Source organism: Suricata suricatta, chromosome 6, assembly GCF_006229205.1.
Source record: "Suricata suricatta isolate VVHF042 chromosome 6, meerkat_22Aug2017_6uvM2_HiC, whole genome shotgun sequence".
Lineage (NCBI taxonomy): Eukaryota > Metazoa > Chordata > Mammalia > Carnivora > Herpestidae > Suricata > Suricata suricatta.
The window spans coordinates 23,149,980-23,173,094 of record NC_043705.1 but is presented as its reverse complement, the minus strand read 5'-3'; the positions used below and the strand labels follow the sequence as shown (position 1 = coordinate 23,173,094).

General features: G+C 38.0%; 1 protein-coding gene across 3 annotated transcripts in view; it reads left to right on the top strand.

Moving 5' to 3' along the window:
• The first annotated feature begins 215 nt into the window (after positions 1–215).
• Positions 216–23,115, top strand: part of FNIP1 (folliculin interacting protein 1) — a 143,887-nt gene continuing 120,987 nt past the window's right edge. For all 3 annotated transcript variants that reach the window (XM_029941866.1, XM_029941864.1, XM_029941863.1), the window contains exon 1: positions 216–393. In XM_029941866.1, the coding sequence (XP_029797726.1) occupies positions 302–393 (92 nt within the window). In that variant the 5' untranslated portion in view covers positions 216–301. The remainder of the gene's footprint in view (positions 394–23,115) is intronic.

The following is a 23,115-nucleotide window of genomic DNA, read 5'->3' as shown; positions in this document are numbered from 1 at the left end:
TTTCCGCGCACACCCCGCCCCGTGAGCTGCCACGTGAGGGAATTCACTCTTTAGCCTATGGGGCCCAGCTCCGCCCCACGCCCCCGCCTCGCCCCCTGCACTGCGCGCCGCCACGTGATGCGGCTCACCGCCAGCCAATGGACGCCGGTCTTGCCTCACGCCCCGCCCCGCGCGCCGTGGCCGTTTGAAGTGACTAATTTCTGTCATATGACTGAGGCGCTCATGGGGGTGGCGGGGCGGCTCTAGGAGCGGGGGCCTACCAAGCGCCCTAAGGAGCGACCCTGGTCTGGCCGTGATCATCATGGCCCCTACGCTGTTCCAGAAGCTCTTCAGCAAGAGGAACGGGCTGGGCGCGCCCGGTCGGGACGCTCGAGACCCAGACTGCGCGTTCAGGTAGGGCGCTGCGGGGCGGGGGGGCGCCGAGTCGATGGCCTTGTGGGTTTGGGGCTCCAGATGTGCAGGGGTCTTTGGTGTTCGTGCCCGCGCGGCAGCGCCGCGCCGGGACTCAGACCTGGGCCTCAATGAGGTGGGGCTGGGCAGCTGGGGACTTGTGCTGGAAGGCTAGAGCGAGGTCCTCCCTCCCCACACCCCCATCCCTGCCAGTGCCCCTTCCCCCTCCTCCCAGTCGGTTTGTTTACGTACTGCTCGGCTTCCACGCGCGGCTGTGCCTTCCCCCACCGAGCACCGCGGCCTGAGCATAGGGTCCACACTCCTTCCTGGCAGCGAGTAGAGTTGGGAGCGGGCTGGGTTGGACCTCAGCCTCCGTTCTCCGGGCCGAGAGTTCTCCCCTTCTCCTCGCGACCAAGTCGCCCTCTGTGTGCTCCGTTCCAGCTTGCTTGCTGTTGTGGAGAGAGCTGCACCTTTTGGGCCACCTTCTGAGGGTAGAAGGCTGGAGGAGCGAGTAGGCAAGGTGCCATGCTTTCAGGTTTCTTGGAAACTAATACTGGAGGTGTGCAGTTGCTGGAACGAGAGATCTTAGATGTTAGTGTTATCGAAGGAGAAAGGTGAAACCCAAGAGGTTATGGTTACTACTGACGGGACTGAATCAAGTGAAGCATGGCCTTAGAATTGACCGTCGACTCCTCCCGTTAGAATTTGCCGAAAAGGAATATAACAATTGAAAACGACAGCAAAATATTCTGCGGTATTATAGGCTTTGTTCATTTTTGGTTGCACTACCTGTTGCTGGCAGCAAAACTTAGTAGACTTGTAAGACTTAATGTAATAGAAAGGTGAATTCAAGGTAAAAGTTAGTCTCCAAACCGCATTAGAAGTAGAGATTATGTCTTTCACATAGCCTTCATACTTGCTGCGGTGTGGAAACTTGTAAATATAACTGGGCTAAATGTCACGTATCACTCACACCTGGTAGGACAGCAGAGCCCAGTTGTTCAGTAGAAGTAGGAAAAAATGAGAGTCTGTTAAATTTTGCAACAGGCAAAAGTTTGAAATGACTGTACCACCCTGGTACAAGGTTTTTATAGTCTTAAAATTATTCACTCTCTCTTTGTAATGCAGGTCACATTACTAAACATTGAGTAACACATGTGGAATTGTAGTGTTAAATGGAAAGAAATTCACTGACTTTTAGAGGAAGAAAAATGGCGGTGTGGACATCTTGGAAAGATGTTTAGTAAAAGACAGTTTTCTAGGTTTAGGTCTTTTCCACTTGGAAATAAGTGTCTTGCCATGCTCATCTAATGACTTTTAAAAGACATTTCTTCACTGATTTTCTTTTGAAGATTGAAAGTGAAATCTAGATAATACTACATTGAGACATTCAGTAAATACACAGGAGTCAGTAGAAAGCAGGTTGAGACTGTTAAAAAGGTAAAATATGATTAGGCTTTCTATTTCCGGGCAAAGATTGACTTTGGGGTACTCAGGTTTCCAAGGATCTCAAGTCACTCATTCATGTGAAAGACACCTTTTCATGTCTATTTTTTTTTAAATGTAAAGCCTACTATATAGTTGTGTAATACTACTTTAGAGTTGCCAAAGCACTTTCTCATTAGTTATCTCGTGATATTTCACAACAACCTTGTGAGATAGAACAAGTAGCAGTATAGATAACTATGTGATCCTTTTCCCAGTGGAAGTAAGAATTATGTGTAAGCCCAGTAAGTGCAGTACAATTTAGAAATGATTGCTTTTAAAAAATGAACTGTGTACAAGTGTACATGTGAGAAAATGAAAACAAGTTAGCATTCATACAGCTAGTAACCTGCAGATCTAGTTAGTCCAGGTGTTTTTTTTTAAACAACTCCATTGAGATATAATTTACGTGCAATAAAATTGAGCCATTCTAAGTGCACAGTTCTATGAAAATCTTGTTATATGTACACGGTTTTGTACTCACTACCCTGGTGAAGTTTTAGAATACTTGCATCCTCAGAAAGTTCCTTTATGCACCTTTGCAGTCTGTTTTTAACCTATCGTCACTCAAGGCAGTCACTTACCTGCTCTAATGACAGAAGTTTTGACTTTTCTAGAATTTCCTATAAATGTGATCATATTGTTTATAGCTTTTTCTGTCTGGCTTATTTGAAATCAGTGACGATTTTGAAATCATCTAAGTTGCACTTATCAGTAGTTCTGTCTGTTTTATTGCTGAGTAGTATTCCATTGTATAGATATACCCAAATGTATTTATCCATTCACTACCATTTGGCAGACATTTGATTGTTTCCAGATTTGGGCTGTGATGAACAATGCTAAGAGCATTTGTGTACAAATCTTTATGCAGACATATGTTTTCATATCTCTTGAATGGGATTGCTGGGTCACATGCTAGGTATATGCTTCACTTTTTAAAAATTTGGGTTGCCGGGGTGGCTTAGGCAGTTGGTCGTCCGAGTCTTGATCTTGGTCAGGTCATAGTCTCAGTGTCATGAGATTCAGCCCTGCATTGGGCTCTGTCCCAGCAGCGTGTAGCCTGGTTGGGAGATTTTCTGTTTCCCTTCTCTTTGCCACTCCCCACTCATGTGCATGCACTTTCTCTTCTCAAAATAAATAAGTGAACTACAAAAAGGAAAGGAAATTTTTTTTAATTGCCAAACTTTTCTGAAGTAATTGTTACTGTTTTGTATTTCCAACAGCAGTATGTGAAGATTACAGTTACTCTGTATCCTCTCCAATACCTGATATTGCTGGTCTTCTTTTTTTTTTTTAAGGGTTGGTTTTTTTTTTTTTTTCGTATTGTAAAAAACAACTAACAGTATTTACTGTCTTGACCATTTTGAGTCTTTTGATTATAGCCATTTTAGGGGGTGTAGTAGAATCTTATTGTGGTTTTATTTGCATTTCCCTAATAACAAATGATGTAACTCAGGTTTTAGAGATTAAAATTTCATTCGAGTATATCATGCTTTCCTTTCTAGAATCCTTTTTTGGCTTTGTTTTGTTTTAGTCAGCTTAAGTTGTTAAATCTGACTTGGACACTGTTAGCCATTGGCAACTAACCATAGTTCAGCCTCTAAGAGTGAGTTTCTAGAGTTAGGAATATGCAAGGTCCAGTGGTAATAAGTCACAGTAGGACTCTAGGGTAGGAGAGACTTGATATGAAGCTTTAGGAGCCTTAAAATATTCTTTCAGGGTTACCCCATTGGAAAAGATGGTCAGGGATCAACCTTTTACCTTCAACTTTGACTTTTAAGATGCTTGCCGTACAGATTTCTGTGTGCTTTTTCTTATCTAAGCTTCTTGAGGTGGAGATGAGTTTGGAAGATATCATAGGGCTATTATTTCAGTAATTTATAGAATTAAAACAGTAATTTGTTTTCATAGTTTTGAGAATTTGGGAAAGAAGGTGCTTTCTAGGAGAATGTTTTCTCCATCAGGCCATTTTGCAATGGAAGAAAGAAGTAAGTGTAAGTCCAGTAACTGTAGTACCTATAAAATGATTACTTTAATTTAAAAATAAAATTCCTGGAAAGAAGTCTAATTTGGTGAAGAAGTTTATTTCAGAGTTAAATGTCTGTAGGACATAATTCATGTTTTATTAAAATGAATTTCTGTATTTTTGTTTTATTCCTAATGCATGAGCATTTGCGTTTACTGTCTGTATCAGAAATTCTTACCCTGATGTAACAATCTCTTAATTGTTCTTTTTTCTGTCCCTCTTGCCTTTCTCCAAAGCATGCAAAATAGTATAGAATTTAATATCTGCATTACAGAGTTACTTTAAGGATTCAAAGAGATAGGTCATGTTAACTACCTACTGCAGTGTTTAGCACATGACATTCAGAAACCAGAAGTTGTTGTGCTTTGATGATTCCATGTTTATGTGTAAAACCATTCTGTTTGGGCCCAAATTCCTTAAAGTGGCCCTATATTGTGTAGCTTTTGCAAAGTTTCTAGCCTTGACCCTTTTTAAAAAAAATTAAGATCATTTAAAAAAACATAGCCATTATTCTGATATTGGAGATATTTCTTAATACTTAATATTATCTATTCTCAGACTATATTAATATTTTCTTAGTTATTTCAATATGTCTTTTTATAGTAGATTTATTTGAATTAGAATCTGAAAAGGATCTGCATGTTACATTTGCAGTTATGTTGCTTAAGTAATTTTGATTCTGTAACAGCCCTCTCCCCCTTTTAAAATAGGATTTGTTGTTGAAACTGTGTTATTTTTCCTTTAAAATTTCCCATATTCTTTATGTTTGCTTCCTTATGGTTTTCTTTAATTCAGTACTTCCCAGCAATGTGTGTTTTAACAAGTTCCTTACAGGTGATTCTGATGCTCAAGTTTGAGGACCACTGCTTTAGCTTATTATGTATTTCCAGAGAACTGGTTGTTAGATTCTTTATTAGATTCAGGTCCAGTTTTTTTTTCTTTTTAAAATAAAATATCCCATAGGTGTTTGTTGTTTATTTCTTTTCCATTAAAGTTACATAATGTCAAGTTGTCCCCCTTTTAGTGATGCTTAGATTGATGGATAATTTCATATTGTATCAGCCTTGTTTTTCCATTATAAGATTCCCCTTTCACTAGTGGTTTTAGCATCTTTTGTTGATTATTGTCTGAATCTACTAGCTTGTTAGGGGTTGTGAAATGGTGATATCCTGATTAAAAAAAATTTTTTTTTATGTCTTTATTTTATTTTGAGAGGCAGAGACAAAGCACGAGCAGGGGAGGGGCAGAGAGAGAGGGAGACATAGAATCTGAAGCAGGCTCTAGGCTCTGAGCTGTCAGCACAGAGCCCAATACGGGGCTTGAACCCACAGACTTTGAGATCATGACCTGAGCTGAAGTCGGCTGCTTAACCAACTGAACCACCCAGGCGCCCCATGTGATATCCTGATTGATCCTTTAATTCTTCCCACATTTATTTCCTGGAAGAAATTTCTCTTAGCACCTATTTGGCTGCTCTTTGCTACAGGAAAGGTAACTTCTAAATTTGATTGTTTGCCTTTATCATTTGTCAGAATAATTTATGAAGAGTTTTTCAGTGAAATTTTTCACTTTAATTTTTATTTTTTGTCATCATAAGCTTCTGAATTTTGATGTATTTTAATTCATTATAGTCTAATTGTCCCATATTTGGCCCATACAAGACTTTTCAAGTTGACTTTTGTGCCCTTGTTACAGTATCTCTTTAATCTTTGATAACTTCTGTTTTCCTTTGGCCTTTTCTTAATTCCCTTTCCCTCTAATATGATTTTATCACCTTGGATATATTTTAGATTCTGTGATGTGCCATGCTGTGCTGTTTCCTATTCTTGACATAGTCGTCTATCCTTTTTTTGTTTTGCTTTTTGTAGTGATCATCTGGACTTACCCTAATTGTCCTTCCTCTGGGAAGCTTTTTCTGCTTTCTCCCAGACTGAATTAAATTTCCTGAATTTTCTTCCATACCTGAATGCATTCTTACTGTGACATCTGTTACAGTTGTTATTATTTGTCCGTATTGCTCTTCTTTGCTTACTGGTGTTCTCTTCAACTTCAAGGTAGATTTGGAGTTAAAACTCCTGTCGGATTGTTTTTGGGAACATATACCTAGGTTTCTGGCTGGAGCCTTTAGATTGGTGCTGTTTTTTGAGGGAAAGGATATTAAGATTGTAGAAGCATGGATGTATCTACAGCAGCTTTCTCCCTTATTCTGTATTATAAAACATGGTTTCTATTCATCATAGCTCTTTTTATAACTTACCACCTATCCCCCCCCCCCCAAGTTCACAGTGTTGTGCCAGTATTCAGCACAGTGCCTGAACATATGCTCAGTAAATATTTATAGAATGAATGTATGAAATCATTTCAAGGGTGGGGGAGAGTTAAAAGTTCTATTTTGGACATTTGGTCTGGTTTTACTTGGCAGTGAGATACCCATTTCAGATGTACAGCTGAAAGTTTAATAAAGTAAATCTAGAATTCACGGCATAGATTGGTTCACAGTAGAGTTGGGACTGGAGATAGGAATTTGAATTTGTGGTCAAATTAAAAATAAAGGACGGGATGAGGAAAAGGTGTAGATTAAGTATTGGAAAGAACAGGGCTTTGCTCTGGAAATTTAAAAAGTACAGATGTAGGAGAGAAAAGTCTTTTCTACAGAAGAAAATGGTAAGAGAAACCATGGTAAAGCCAGTGATATGTAGTGTAGGAAAGCTTCCCTGGGAAATGTTTGAAACATGATGGTATGATGAACTGTTTTTCATCAGAGTGAGATAGAGGTGGAATAAATAAATAAAATAAATGAGGCAAAAAAGGGCCTCACTGCTAACCCTTTTTATTTTTGTAGGCAAAACTTTCTGTAGTGCTGTGTTATTTTTTCACTTTCAGTATTATGATTTTATATCACATTTTAAGCTTTGAAGTTTTTATTTAAAAATTTTTTAAAAAATTTTATTTATTTTTGAGAGAGAGAGAGACATTGTGAGCAGGGGAGGGTCAGAGAAAGAGGGAGACACAGAATCTGAAGACAGGCTCCAGGCTCTGAGCTGTCAGCACAGAGCCTGATGTGGGGCTCGAACCCACGAACTGCAAGATCATGACCTGAGCTGAAGCCAGATGCTCAACTGACTGAGCCACCCAGGCGCCTTCAGCTTTAGAGTTCTTAAGCTGACTTTTTAATGTCAATATTTGTAAGAATTGTAGTTCAGAAATTTTGTTCTTTTTAAAATGTGATTTCTAAAGTTTTGCTGCTTTTACAAGAGCTTTTGTTATTTTAAAAAACACCACTCCTCCATAAATTAATCCATCTAATTAATTCTATATTAGAGATAGTAGAAAGTTTTAATATTCTTTACAGAGAATTCTGTGGGATCATATCTTTCGTATTAAAAGTGAGAAGCTGAGAATTGTACATAATTCCATGTTAATGCTCTCTGGCAGCAATATTTGGTCCTAAGAGTCTAACTTTGCAGTAAAATTGCAAACGTTATATTTTATTGTTAATGTGTTTTGTTTTTGCTTTTCTATCTCTTAAGTGGTAGTATTAGATTTTGTCCTTAGCTGTGGAGGCACTGTTTGTCTGGTTTTCAAAACTTTCAGAGGAGATTATTTCAAATGTAGCTGTAGATGCGCTGTGTCCATTGAGAGGAGGTAAGTTCAGGCTCTTCCTAAATCCTCTATTTTAAAATGTCCCTTTGAGGTCCAAGTTTTACAATCTGAATACTAAAGCTATATTTCAATCACCTATTTCCTTTCAATAAACAGGGTTCTGAAAAATAAATCTAACACTCTTGCCAGAAACCCCAACCCAGGTACGATGACCCACAATCAGGAAGGATCTTAAAAATCTTTCCACTGAGGACCAAGTGTTTTGTGCTCCACATCAGGTACCCCAGTCCTTGGGTTCTGCCCATAGAAACAAGCCCCCCAAAGTGTAAGACCAGTGGAGATTATATCAGGAGAACCATAGACTTGAGGAAATGGAGAACCTCCTTTTAAAGGTCTTGCAGGCAGACTCACTCACCCTAGGACCTAGCAAAAAATGAGTAGTTTGACCATATGTGAAGGAGAAAGTCTTAATCTTTAATCTTAAAGGGACTGTCAGAAGGGCATGAGCCTGTTGGGATTCTCTCTGGTGACAGAATTGCTGGTGGGTGCTATTTTTGTCATTTCAGTTTTTCTTGTTAATGCCAGCATTGGTGGGCACCATTTTGCCAGTCTCCTAACCTTCGAGTGCAGGTGGGTGTGTTCCACCCCCATGTGCCATATCACAGCCAGCCTACAAGCATCTCACACCCCCTGCGTTGCAGCTGCACTACAACTGGGTGGGCAAGTACCCTGCCTTTCTGGCTGGGCAGGTGCATCCCATTCCCCACATTGTAGCTGCAGCTTTGTCATATTCAACTGTTGTGTTTATCCCACATAGGGACGTGCCCCTTGAGTGCCTAGCTCTGGTTACCGGGTGGGAGGAGGATTGAGCTTCTGAGCCCTACAGGTCATCTCTTACAGAAGGCCACTTTTTCGAGACTGTGAGAGGTAGCTATTTCACCTAATACAAATAATTAGAATTGGGTAAAATGAATAGACAGAGAAATATATTTTAAATAAAAGAACAAGAACGAACCTCAGAAAAAGACTTCACTGAAGCAGAGTTAAGTAATCTACTTGATAAAGCATTCAGAGTTATAGTTATAAATATGATCACTAAACTCCAAAGGGAAATGAGTGAACACAGTGAGAACTTAAAAAAATATACAAAATATAAGAAAGGACCAAAAAGAAGTCACAGAGTTCAAGAATACAGTAACTGAATTGGAAAATACATTAGAGGAGTTCATCAACAGACTGGATGAAGCAGAAGAATGGATCGGTATGCTGGAAGACAAAGCAATGAAAACTCACCTAGGCAGCAGCAAAAAGACTTTTAAAAACTGAAGATGCCTTAAGGGAACTTTGCAGCAACATCAAGCAGAATAACATCCACATTAATAGGGATCCTAGAAGGAGAGAGAGCAAGGAGCAGAACACTTACTTGAAGAAATAATGGCTGAAAACTTCTTCAGTCTGGGTTAGGAAACAGACACTCAGGTCCAGGAATATGAGAGACTTCTAAATAAGATAAAAAGATCCACACTGAAACACATTATAATTAAATTGTCAAAAGTTAGAGACTTAAAAGCAGCAACAGAAAAACAACTTTTTGTATACAAGAAAACCCCATAATACTCATAGACAAATTTTTTTGTCTACTATTATTCACCAGAAAGTTTCCAGGTTAGAAGAGAGTGATGTGACATATTCAAAGTACTGAAAAGAGAAAACAGGCAACCAAGAATATGCTACCTGGCAAGGTCATCTTTTAGAATAGGATTTGTTCCAACAAGCAAAAGTTAATAGAGTTAATCACCATCAAACCAGCTTTACAAGAAGGGATTTCTTTAGGGGAAAATAAATAGCACTAATTATTAAAAAAACACAATAAAGTTAAAATCTCATAGGAAAAGAGTAAAGGTAGTGGCTTAATCACTTATGAAACAAGTATGAAGGTCAAGAGATGAAACTAAGACTTCCTAAGGGTTACATAAAATAAAACTGTGTAAACTTCAATATCAAAAACATAAAACATTGTGGAGAGAATAAAAATGTCTACTTTTGGAATATATTCAAATGTAAGTTACTGACAACTCAAAATACACTCTTGTATACAGAGGATGTTATATGAGAACCTCATGGTAACCACAAAGCAAAAACTTATAGTAAATATACAAAAGAAAATAAAGAAACCTAAACATAACAATAAAGAAAGTTATCAAGAATGTTACCAAAAACGAAGAAAAAAAGAGAAGAAAGGAACAGAGAGGAATTAGAAAATCAGCCATCAAACAATTAACAAAATGTCAATAAGTACACACCAATCAATAATTACTTTAAGTGTAAATAGACTAATTCTCCAATCCAAAGACATAGAGTGGCTGAGAGGATTTTTAAAAAGATTTATCTGTATGCTGCCTAGAGGAATAGAAAAAGGTATTCCATGCAAATGAGGATGAAAACAAAGGTGGTATAGTTGTCCTTCTTCAAAATGGACTTTAAACCAAAGGCTGTAATAAAAGATGGGGGCAATGCATAATGATAAAGTGGTAAATTTAGTAAGAAGATACAGCGTTTATAAATACATATGCACTCAGCATAGAAGCACTAAAATATATAAAACAAATATGGAAAGATCTAATGAGAGAAATTGACCACACAATAATAGTAGACTACATTAATACTCCATTTATGTCACTTATGAGCAAGTTTTTTTGAAGAATAAATATGACAAACCTTTAACTAGAGTCCCTAAGGAAAAAAGAGGACTCACGTGAATAGAATCAGAAATCTAAGAGAGAAATTACAACTGATACACTACAGAATGCACAAAATCACAAAAAACTACTCTGAACAATTATACACCAGTAAATTGAACAACCTAGAAGAAATGGATAAATCCCCAGAAACCTGCAATCTTCCACATGGATCCTTGGGCTGCTTTTGTATCTTGGCTGTTGTAAATAATGTTGCCATAAACATAAGGGTGCATGTATCCCTTTGAATTAGTATTTTTGTATTCTTTGGGTAAATACCCGGTAGCAATTGTTGGATCATAGGGTAGTTTTATTTTTAACTTTTTGAGGAACCTCCATACTGTTTTCCAGAGTGGCTGCACCAGTTTGCATTCCTGAAAATAGTGCAACAGATTTCCCGTTTCTCTGCATCATGGCCAACACCTTTTGTTTCTTGTGTTGTTGATTTTAGCCATTTGACACATGTGAGGTGATATCTTATTGTCATTTTGATGTGCATTTCCCTGATGATGAATGATGCTGAGCATCTTTTCATTTGTCTGTTGGCCATCTGTATGTCTTCTTTAGAGAAATGTCTGTTCATGTCTTCAACCTATTTTAAATTGAATTGTTTTTTGGGGGTTGACTTTGATATGCTATTTTGGATGCTAACCCTTTATCAGCTATGTCATTTGCAAATATCTTCTCCCATTCTGTCAGTTGCCTTTTAGTTTTTTGATTGTTTCATTATTTGTTGTTTTGTTGTTTTATTTTTTAATATTTTTTTAATGTTTATTTTTGAGAGAGAGAGTGAGCACGAGCAGGAGAGGGGCAGAGACAGAGGGACAGAGGGTCTGAAGTGGGCTTTGCTCTGACAGCAGTGATCCCAATATGGGGCTTGAACTCACCAACTGCAAGATCATGACCTGAGCTGAAGTTGGAGGCTTTACCTGCTGAACCATACAGGTACCCCAGCTTTTTATTTTGATGTAATACCAGTAGTTTATTTTTGCTTTTGTTTCCCTTGCCTTGGGAGGTTTATCTAGAAAGAAGTTGCTATGGTTAATGTCAAACAAGTTACTGCCTGTATTCTCTTCTAGGACTTTTAGGGCTTCAGGTATCCCATTTATATCTTTAATCCACTTTGAATTTATTTTTGTATATGGTATAAGAAGGTGGTCTAGCTTTGTTTTTTTACATGTTGCTTTCCAGTTTTCCCAGCAGCATTTGTTGAAGAAGCTTTTCCTATTGGCTGTCCATGCTTTGTTGAAGATTAATTGACTGTATAATCATGGGTTTATTTCTGGATTTTCTATTCTGTTCCATTGATCTATGTGTCTGTTTTCATGCCAGTACCATACTGTTCTGATTATGACCACTTTGTAATATATCTTTAAATCTGGAATTGTGATGATGATTCCAGCTTTGTTTTTGTTTTTCAAGATAGCTGTGCTTTTTGGGGTCTTTTCTGGTTCCATAGAAATGTTAGGATTGTTTGTTCTGCTTTTGTGAAAAATGTTGCAGGTATTTTGATAGAGATTGCCTTAAATCTATAGATGGTTTGGGAGTATTGGCATTTTAACTGTATTTGGTTTTTCAATCCATGAGCATGGAATATCTTTACTTTTCTTTGTGTCATCTTGAATTTCTTTCATCATTTTTTATACTTTTCACAGTACAGGGCTTCACTTCTTTGATTAGGTTTATTCCTAGGTATCTTATTTTGAGTGCAGTTGTAAATGGGATTGTTTTCCTAATTTCTCTTTCTACTGCTTTGTTCCTAATATATAGAAATGCAACAGATTTTCATAGATTGATTTTGTGTTCTCTGACTTTACTGAATTTGTTGATCAGTTCTAGCAATTTTTTTGGTGCAGTCTTCTGGATTTTCTGTATATAGTATGATGTCACTGCAAATAGAGAAAGTTTTATTTCTTCCTTTCCACTTTGGATTACTTTTATTTTCTTGTCTGATTGCTGTGATTAGGGCTTTCAATACTGTGTTGAATAAAAGTGGGGAGAGTGGACATCCTTGTCTTGTTCCTGAGCTTAGAGAAAAAGCTCTTGTTTTTCCCCCATTGAGGATGATGGTAACTGCGGGTTTTTCATAGATGTTCTTTATTATGTTGACACGTTTCCTCTAAACATATATTGTTGAGGGTTTTTTTTTACCCTAAATCATGAATGGATGTTGTACTTCCTCAGTGCTTTTTCTGCATCTATTGTTATGATCATGTAGTTTTTATCTTGTCTCCTGTTGATGTGATGTATCACATTCATTGCTTTATGAATATTGAACCACCGTTGCAGCCCAGGAATAAATCCCCCTTGATTGTGGTGATTTTTAAAATGTATTGTTGAATTTGGTTTGCTGGTGTTTTATTGAGAATTTTTGCATCTGTGTTCATCAGGGATATTGGCCTGTAGTTCTCCTTTTTAGTGGTGTCTTTTATCTAGTTTTGGTATCAGGGTAATGCTGACCTCATAGAATGGATTTGGAAGTTTTCCCTCCTCTTCTAGTTTTTGGAATAGTTTAAGAATAGATATTAACTGTTTTGTTTTTTTTTTAATACCATCTGGTGCAGGACTTTAGTTTTTTGGGGATATTTTGTATTACTGACTCAGTTTCTTTTCTGGTCATTGGTTGTTTCAAATTTTCTGTTTCTTCCTGTTTAAGTTTTGATAGTTTGTATATTTTTAGGAATTTACCTTTTTCTTCTAGGTTGTCCACTTTGTTGGCATATCGTTTTTCATAATATTCTCTAATTGTCTTTTTGTGGTACTGGTTATATCTCTTCTCTCATTTGTGATTTTATTTATTTGAACCCTTATTCTTTTTTTCTTGAAAAGTTTGAATGGAGGTTAGTCAGTTTTATTGTTTTTTTTTCTCCCAAAGAACCAGGTCCTGATTTCACTGAACTGTTGTATTGTTATTTTAGTTTCTGTGATTTATTTTTGCTCTCATCTTTATTATATTCTTCCTTCTGCTGGTTTTAGGTTTTGTTTGTTGTTCTTTTTCTAGTTTCTTTAGGCATAAGGTTAAGCTGTGTTTGAGATTTTTCTTGCTTCTTAAGGTAGGTTGTATAAACTTCCCTTTTAGAACCACTTTTGCTGCATCCTAGAAGTTTTGGACTATTGTGTTTTCATTTTTATTTGTTTCCATATACATTTTCATTTCTTTTTTTCTTTATTGACTCATTCATTCTTTTATAGCATGTGTTTGTGATCTCTGTATATTATTTCTTGTGGTTGATTTCTAGTTTCATAGCATTATGGTTAGAAAATATGCATGGTAATGATTTCAGTATTCTTGAATTTGTTGAGGTTTGTTTTGTGGGCTAATGTGTGATCTGTTCTGGAGAATATTCTGTGTGTGATTGAATAGAATGTGTATTGTGCTGTTTTATGATGGAATGTTATGAATATATTTGTTAAATTCATCTGTTCCAGTGTGTCATTAAAAGCCATTGTTTCCTTGTTGATGTTCTGTTTAGATGATCTGTCTTTTCATGTAAGTGGGGTGTTAAAGTGCACTAGTATTATTGTATTATTATCAACTTGTTCTTTTTTTTATATTATTAGCTTTTTTATGTATTTAGGTGATCCTATTTTGGGTGCATAAATATTTACAATTGTTATATCTTCTTGTCAGATTATCTCCTTTATGAATATATAGTGTCTTTTTTTTGTCTCTTGTTAGTGTCTTTGTTTTAAAGTCTATTTTGATTGATATAAGCTTTGTTACTCTGGTTTCCCTTTGACCTATATTTCTATGATACATGTGTCTCCCTCCCCTCACTTTCAATCTGCAGGTGTATATAGTCTAAAATGGGTGTCTTGTAGGCAGCATAAGGTTGGGTCTTGTTTTTTAGTCTATTTTATCACCCTGTGTCTTTTGAGGGGAGCATTTAGTCCATTCACATTCAAAGTAATTATTGCTAGTTATGTATTTATTGCCATATTATTGCTTGTCTTGTGGTTGTTTCTGTAGATTTTTTTCTGATCTTGTCTTTATTTTATGGTTTGTTGATTTTTTTTAAGTGTAGCTATCTCTTCCTTCTCTTTATTTTTATTTTTTTAATGTTTGTTTATTTTTGAGCGAGAAAGAGACATAGAATGTGAGCCGGGGAGGTTCAGATAGAGAGGGAGACACAGAATCAGAAGCAGGCTCCAGGCTCTGAGCTGTCAGCACAGAACCCACGAACTGTGAGATCATGACCTGAGCTGAAGTTGGCTGATTAACGGACTGAGCCACCCAGGTGCCCTGGTTTGTTGATTTTTTTAGTGATATATTTTGATTCTTTTCATTTTATTTGCATATTTTTAGTGGTTTTTGATAAATGGTTACTGATAGGTTTTTATATAACCTCTAATGAGTATAGCAGTCTATATTAAGTTGATTGGTCATTTAAGTTTGAACCCATTCTTTCCTTATCTCCTCCCCATGTTTTAGATGTATGTTATTGTGGTTTTTTTTTTTTAAATGTTTATTTTTGAGAAAGAGAGAGAGATAGCAGAGAGAGGGGCAGAGAGAGAGGGAGATACAGAATCTCAAACAGGTTCCAGGTTCTGTGTTGACAGCTCATAGCCTGACGCAGGACTCGAACTCCAGAATGACAAGATCTTGACCTGAGCTGAAGTCAGACACTCAACAGACTAAGCTACTGAGGTACCCCTGTTATTGTATTAAAAAAATTTAAGTTTATTTATCTTAAGGGAGGGATAGAAAGAGGGAGAGGAAGAGAGGGAAAAAGAGAGGATGAGAAGGGTAGGGGCAGAGAGAGAGGGAGAGAGAATTCCAACCAGGCCCTGTGCTGTCAGTCTAGAGCCTGACACTGGGCTTGAACTTATGAACCATGAGATCATGACCTGAGCTAAGATCAAGAGTCAGATGCCCAACTGACTGTGCCACCCATGTACCCCATATTATATTTTATATCCAGTTTTTTGAGTTCCTTGGCTGATTATTTTTTAAAACATTTATTTATTATTGAGAGACAGAGAGCAATAGAGCATGAGTTGAGGAGGGGCAGAGAGAGGGGCAAACACAGAATCCAAAGCAGGTTCCAGGCTCTGATCTGTCAGCACAGAGCCCCATGTGGGCTCAGACTCACAAACCATGAGATCATGACCTGAGCTAAAGTCGGAAGCTCAACTGACTGCGCCACCCGGGCGCCCCACCTTGACTAATTTTTTATAGAAATAGTCATTTTTCCTACCTCTCTATTTCCTACATCTATATTGTCACTTTTGGTCTCTCTTTTCCATTGAGAGAGTCTCTCAATATTTCTTGAAGAGCTGGTTTTGTGATCATGAACTCTTTTGGTTGTTCTTTGAGAAATCCTTTTCTCTCATTTTATTCTGAATGATACTCTTGCTGGCTAGAATAGCCTTCGTTGCAGATCTTTTCAACTCAGCATACTGAATATATCATGCCAGTCTCTTCTGGCTTGCTAAATTTCTGTTGAGAAATTTCTTCGTAGCCTCATGGGTTTTCCCTTGTACGTTAAGGCCACCTTTGTCTTGCTGCTTTAAAATTTTTTCTTTATCACTATATTTTGAAATTTAATTATCACATGTCTTGCTGTAGGTCTGCTTTTGTTGATTCTGTTGGGGGTTATCTGTGACTCCTGGATCTGGCTATCTTTTTTTCTTCCCCAGATTATAGCTCTTACTTCTTTAAATAAATTTTCTGCCACTCTTCTCTCTCCTTTTCTGGAACTTCTTCTGTAACATGAATGTTATTACATTTTATAGTGTCACTGAGTTCTCTAAGTCTATTCTCATTTTGCATCGTTCTTTTCTTGCATCATTCTTTTCATCATTGCTTTTGTTTGGCTTGATTACTTTCCATTACCTTGTCTTCTAGGTCACCAATTTGTTCTTCTGCTTCTTCCATCCTGCTGTTGGTATCGTCAGGCATATTTCTCATTTCGTTTATTGAACCCTCTATCTCTCTCTCCTGTCTTATTTTTTTGTCTCTTTGTTAAGAGTCTCATTTCTTGCATTCTTTTCTCTAGTCCAGTGAATGTCCTTATGATCACTGCTTTCAATTCTTTATCAGGCATGTTACTTATATGTCTTACACTTAGATCTCTGGCTGGGACCTTGTTCTGTTCTTTAATTTGGCATAAATTTCTCTGTCTCCTTATTTTGTCTGCTTCTCTGTGTTAAGAAAGTCAGCTGTGTTTTCTCTTGAAAGTGGCGACTTTATGAAGAAGAGGTCCTGGAGTGCCCAGCAGTGCAGTGTCCCCTCTTTATCACAATCTGGCTTTCAGGAGAGTATCCTAAGTGTGTTGCTTATTCCCTGCTGTTGTGTTTGGGTCACATTTTCTTTCAGTGCAGTCTCTGCACTGACTCTGTGGCTGTTGTGGGCTGTACTTTCTTTCTGTGGTGTCATTGGGACTCAGGCAGGTCAGTTCTGGGATGGCATGCCTGCCAGGGAACTGGGGAGCAGGGCGGCAGTGTTAACAATATTTGCAGTGGGCCACTAGTCCTGTGCCAGATCCCCTGAAGTATTGTGGTGACTGGGGACTGTGTGCCAGGGTGGCCAGGGGCACATGGCTTGTGACACACAAGAAATTGGCTGAGGGTGCACAGCTGGCTGCAGTGGGGGTGTATGTGCACAGTGCCCAGTGGCAGCAGTGCTCAAAGCCAGCTGGCTGGGGCGCTCCTGCTGTTTTAACAAAATTTGTCCTGAGCCCAGGGCTGAGGCCACCAGGCTTAGAGTGGGCGAGTTCTCCTTAGAACTTGTGAGCATGGGTGGTGCACTGCTAGCAGGTTAGGTGGCAAGTGTCTGTGCTGCCCTGCTTCTCGCAGATGCCTCTGTGCTCATACTGTGGGTTGGGAGAGGAAGATGGTGCCTCCCACCTCTCTCATTTTTGGAGAAGTCCCCCAACACACCCAGAAATAATTGTAAAGGGATCTGTGTCCTCTTTGCCCCAGTGATGTGTAAGTTGCCATTTTGTTGTTGTTGTTGTTGCCTCTCTGTGTAGGCTGTTCTCTCTTTAAGGGTGGTGACTGGGCTGTCCACTTGCATTCTGGGCTCGCTTAGTGCCGAGTCCTAGCTGACCTCCAAAGCTCCAGGTTCCTAGCCGCACTGGTTTTACTAACTTACTGAATTCAGCCCACCTGGCTTTTAAAGTCATACATTATGGGGATTAGTTTTCCTTATGTGAGCTCCCTAGTGTGAGGGCCCATTTCTCTGTCCTCTCTGCTTCTGCAGCTCCCTGTGTCCTGTGGGCAGCCTCCCTCTGCCTTTCTGACCTTCCTAATTTTTGAGATGCAATTTCTTCTCTATATTTAGTTGTGGAGTTTATTCTGCCAGTCTTCAGTTGCTCTCTGGTTTATTGACTTGGAAATGGATGATACCTAGTTGAAAACGTGGAAGGGACTGAGCTCTTACTCTGCCATATTCCCATGCTCCCTCCCTAAGGTTCTATTATCTTTTGAGAATGAAGATATTAACTAAATTTTGAAGTATACATGTTAGAATTTCAAGGCTATGAATAAAAGTAGAGTGTGTAATTTCCAAATTATTAGAGCAAAAATAGAATATAGGAAGACAATTAAAAAGATGTAAGAAAGGGTATTAAAAGAAACATAAGTTACAGAACAAGTACAAAGCAAAAGAATAATGTAGTAGAAATGAATTCCAGCATATTATAAAGATTGCATTAAGTGAAAGTGAAAGTGATGCAGAGAAGACAAAAACTTGTTGGATTGGAAAAAATAAAATTTGTCTGTATCTGCTGTTTAAAAAGCCTATATTCATGATACACAAATATAGAAAGATTGAAAGCAGAAAAACAGAAAAAGACACTTGAGACAACCCAAAGAAAGCTTATAACTGCAGTCATATCAGTTAAAATAGACACAAAAATTGCTAATGATAAAAGTAATGATACAAGGTTAACTCACCAAGAGGATTATTTTTGGAAATATGTGAAGCAGGAATGTCAAGGAGAAAGGGACACATCTACTATAGTAGGTGATTTTTTAAAATGTTTATTATTTTTGAGAAAGGGAGAGGGAGAGAGAGAGCGTGCATAAGCAGGGGAGGGACAGAGAGAGAGAGGGAGGCACAATATCTAAAACAGTCTCCAGGCTCTGAGATGTCAGCATAGCCCTGATGAAGAGCTTGAACTCATAAACTGTGAGATCATGACTTGAGCTGAAGTCAGGCACTTAACCGACTGAGCCACCCAGGAGCCCCAGAGTAGGTGATTTTTAAACACACTTCTAGTTATTGAAGGTCAAGTAGCAAAAAATAATTTAAGAATAAAAAAGATTTTGGGGGTGCCTGGCTGGCTCAGTCAGTGGAGCATGGACTCTTGATCTTCATGTTGTGTGTTCAAGCCCCACTTTGGGTATAGACATTACTTAAAAATAAAATCTTTAAAAAAAAGATTTTGGAAACAAAATCAATATGAAACTAGCCATTAGAGGAAACACATTTTTTCCCCTAACATTCGTAGAACAGTTAGGGAAACAACTTATGAGTCAGGGAAAAGAAAACGTAAATGGAAATTTTAAATAATTAGAATTGAATTATAATAAATACCATATTATGAAACTTGGATGTAGCTAAAGCTTCACTGACAGTAAATTTATAATGTTTGCACAAGGGAAGAAAGACTGGTTCAAAATGTGAGTTGAGTGTTCTACTCAAGATGTTACAAAGAAGAAAACAGAATAAACTTGCAAAAGAAATAATAAAGAGCCCCAAAATTAATGAAATAGAAAATGAATGTGCAAGAGAAAAAAGACTAAAATTTAATCTTTTTAAATGGGCAAAACCTACTAAAAATAATAAAAATAAACAAGGCATAGATAATTAATACTAGGAATAAGAAATCGAATCTATCTATAGATAAGTGGAATGAAAAGGTAAGAGAGTGTTAGCGAAATATTTATGTAGTGCTTTATGATATTCCAAGAATTGTTTTAAGGACTTCAGATACAGTAATTTCATTTAATCGTCAAACAGCTCTATGAGGTAGGTAACATTACTCTCTTTTATAGGTGAGAAAACTGAAACACCAAGGTATTAGATAACTTGATCAAAACCTAATAGGTTTCAAGGGAGAATTAAGAACCTAGACCCTGCAATCTGATTGTTCTTCGTTGTTTGGTGGTGGGACCTATGCCAAGTAATTAAATCTCTGTGTCTGCATTTCATGATCTATTAAATGTAACTAATACTTAACTAGTTCTTTGGAAAGATTGAATGAGTCAGGATATGTAAGGCAATTTCAATAGTGTTTGCTTACTGAATTATATAAGTGTTATTGTAATTATTAAAGGAGGAAGACTATATGATTAATCAGTAGATGCAGATTTATGTGATAAAATTCAGCTTCCATTTATGATACACACTGCTAGCAAACTAAGAACAGAATTCGCTAATCTGGGTAACGTTTGGTTGGTAAAGGGTACCTGCTGAATTCCGCAGCCAAAATATTTGGGGCAAGAACAGTGCAAGCAGATTGACATTAGTTTGGCAATGGCCAAAAAGTTGGATGGTACCAAATATTAACAAGAATGTGGAGCAGTGAGAATCCCTATATATTTCTCCTGGGAGTATAAATTGGTACAACTTTGGAAAACAATCTTGTATTATTTAGTGAAGTAGAAAATTCTCACCTTATGACCTAGCATTTTCCTTCTGTGGCAGATTTGTTTACTTTTCACCAAAGTTTCATACATCCTTCCATATTTCACAGTTCTTATAGGCATACAATGCCATGTGACTCTTGTGGCAAATTTGGTATAAATATTATTTGTGTTTCCCGGCCTGATGGTTGAATGATAGGTGAGTTCTTCGTGATATTATCTGCCTTGGAAATAGCCCATTTCTCTAACTCTACCTATTGTTAGAAAGCTTCTTTAGAGAGTCAGATAAGTTCACAAGGGACTTTAAGGTAGAAAGAAACTTATTTATATGTTATATTTGTATGCATGACTGAACAAGAGATGGATATATACGGGATGTTAATAGGAACTGGAATGATAAAATTTTTGGATGTAGTGTAGAAGCTGCAGAGTAGGAGAGTCATTGATTCTAGAGTCATACACCAGTCACATGTGGCTGTAATAACAATTTTGTAGGCAAGCAGTTGCTTCTTTTCAGATTAATTGGCTGGGAACTTATCATTAGCGCTTTGAATTTATATTTACTTTTCTGTTTTTGTATTTAAGACGTATAAATTTAGTTTCTTTTTAAAACTTTTTTCTAAAGTTCATTTATTTTGGGAAAGAGAGATTGAGCACAGGAGAAGGGAGGAGCAGAGAGAGAGAATGAGAATCCCAAGCAGGATCCGTGCTGTCAGCACAGAGTCTGATGTGGGGCTTGAAAATATGAACCATGAGATCACAACCTGAGCTGAAATCAAGAGCCAGGTGCTTAACTGGCTGAGCCATTCAGGTGCTCCAGAAATTTAGTTTCTAATTTTATGACCTATAGTTTTTTTGTTTTGCTTTGTTTTTACCTTTGTATTAGATTTGCGTAAGCCAGCATGCTTAAAAAAATGGGAGTTGGGGCGCCTGGGTGGCTCAGTTGGTTAAACGTCCGACTTCAGCTCAGGTCATGATCTCATGGTTCGTGGGTTTGAGCCCTTCGTCAGGCTCTGTGCTAACAGGTCAGAGCCTGGAGCCTGCTTCAGGTTCTGTGTCTCCCTCTGTCTCTCTCTGCCCCTCCCCCATTCATGCTCTATCTCTCTCTCAAAAATAAATAAACATTAAAAATAAAAAAAAATGGGAATTACCCAAAGCATTATAACACCGTATCAATAGTTTTCTACTATAAATATTTATATTATACTGTATTTCCTACACTTTGTCTTGATATGCTTCCATTAAGATATCTTGTATTTAAGTGATGTTCAAATTCAATCTGATGTATATAGTAGGAAGTAGTTTTCAACTCTAGCTATTTATTAAAACCATCATGGAAGCTTTAAAAGAATTATGATGTGGGGGCTGAGTGGCTCAATTGGTTTAGCATCTAACTCTTGTTCTCAGCTCAGGCAGGTCATGATCTCACAGTTTGTGAGATCAAGCCCCTTGTCGGGCTCTCCACTGATAACACAGAGGCTGTTTGGGATTCTCTTTCTTCCTCTTTGTCTGCCCCTCCCTCACTTGAGTGCACATGAGCTCTCTCGCTCTGTCTCTCTTTCAAAATGAACAAATAAACTTAAAAAAAATAATTAAAAAGATTCTGATGTCAAGGTCCTCCTCTGTACCAGTTTTATGATTCTAATATGCAGCTGGGGTTGAGATTGAACAAGAAAAAAAGATGAAGAAGAAAAGTTGATGTCATTGGCTAGATATGCCAGGGTTGTAGGGTCCAGCAGTGATACCATAAACTTTAGAAAAACAACCCAAAAAATTGTTTTTGATCACATCTCTATAAGTACATTAGATTTACTTAAAAATTTTTAAAGTTTATTTGTTTTGAGAGAGAGAGAGAGAGACAGTGCAGGTCCAGGAGAGGTTGAGGGAGGGAGTCAGGGAATCACAAGCAGACTCCACACTGTCAGCATAGAGCCCAATGTGGGGCTCGAACCAACGAAACCATGAAATCATGACCTGAGCTGAAACTAGGAGTTGGACACTTAATTGATCGAGCCACCCAGGAGCCCCACATTAAATTTATATAATTGATAAAATCCGTATTCTAGAATAATTCCAGTTTCAAGTAATGTTGCCATTATAGAAATTTAGGATTTTTTTTCTTCTTTTAAAACTGAATAAATATATTTTGGTGCTGGCAACCTTTTTAGTGAATTAGCCACTTTTATGTTTTAATTATTCTTAAAATTAATTTTTATTTTTACATCAATTTTATTGAAATATGATACATTCAATAAAATGCACCCTCTATATATGTATTAGTCATGCCTTTTTATTGTCTGTAGTTTCTAGTGTTTTGATGTCTGGAGCCTTCTTGATCCTGGAGAGACTGACCTTTCCAGGCTTACCTAATTCCTAGAGATAGCGAAGGACTCCACCTGTAGCAGTGCGTCTTTCATGTGCACACCAGCCAGTTCAAAGCCTCCTCCGACCACCTCCTTTACTGAGCTCTCATGACCTGCTCTCATGACCCCAGTGCTAGGTGCCAGTCAGCTAGGGCTCGTTCTTATGCCGTGGAGACCACTGTCATTATTCAGACTAGCCAATCTCATGTATAGCTTGCTTATCACATCTGGTCCATTGTTTTCTCTGGTGAAAACCACCCTAAAGATTATTGCCACGTTTTTCTCTTTCACCCTGTCTCCTGACTACCCTGGTACTTCCCAGGCCTGGTGTGGTGTGGCATGCTTCCTGTTTCTAGGGATCTGTGGATGTAAACTTCTTTGTTCATGACAGTCTTTTCTATACCTGATTAAAACAAATCCTGGGTTCTTTTTACAACAGTGTGGTTCACAGGGCCCCTGGGTGCTCAGTCATTTAAGTGTGTGACTCTTGACTTCTGCTCATGATCTCACTGTTTGTGAGTTCAGCTCTATGTTGGGCTCTACACTGTCAGCACGGAGCCTGTTTAGGATTATCTCTCTCCTTCTCTTTCTGCCCCTTCCCCACTCTCTCTCAAAAAAAACTTAAACAAATCATCTTTATAAAAAAGATAAAATTGTATGGTTCTGAGTTTTGATGAACGTATGCACCTGTGTAGTAACTGTTATAATCAAGATACAGAACTTTGTGGGGGCGCCTGGCTGGTTCACTCAGTTAAACCTCCAGTTTCAGCTCAGGTCATGATCTCACTGTTTGTGGGTTTGAGCTGTGTATGTGCTGACAGCTCAGAGCCTGGAGCCTGCTTCAGGTTCTGTGTCTCCCTCTCTCCCTGCCCCTCCCCTGCTTGGGCTCTTGGTCTTTCTCTATCTCTCTCAAAAA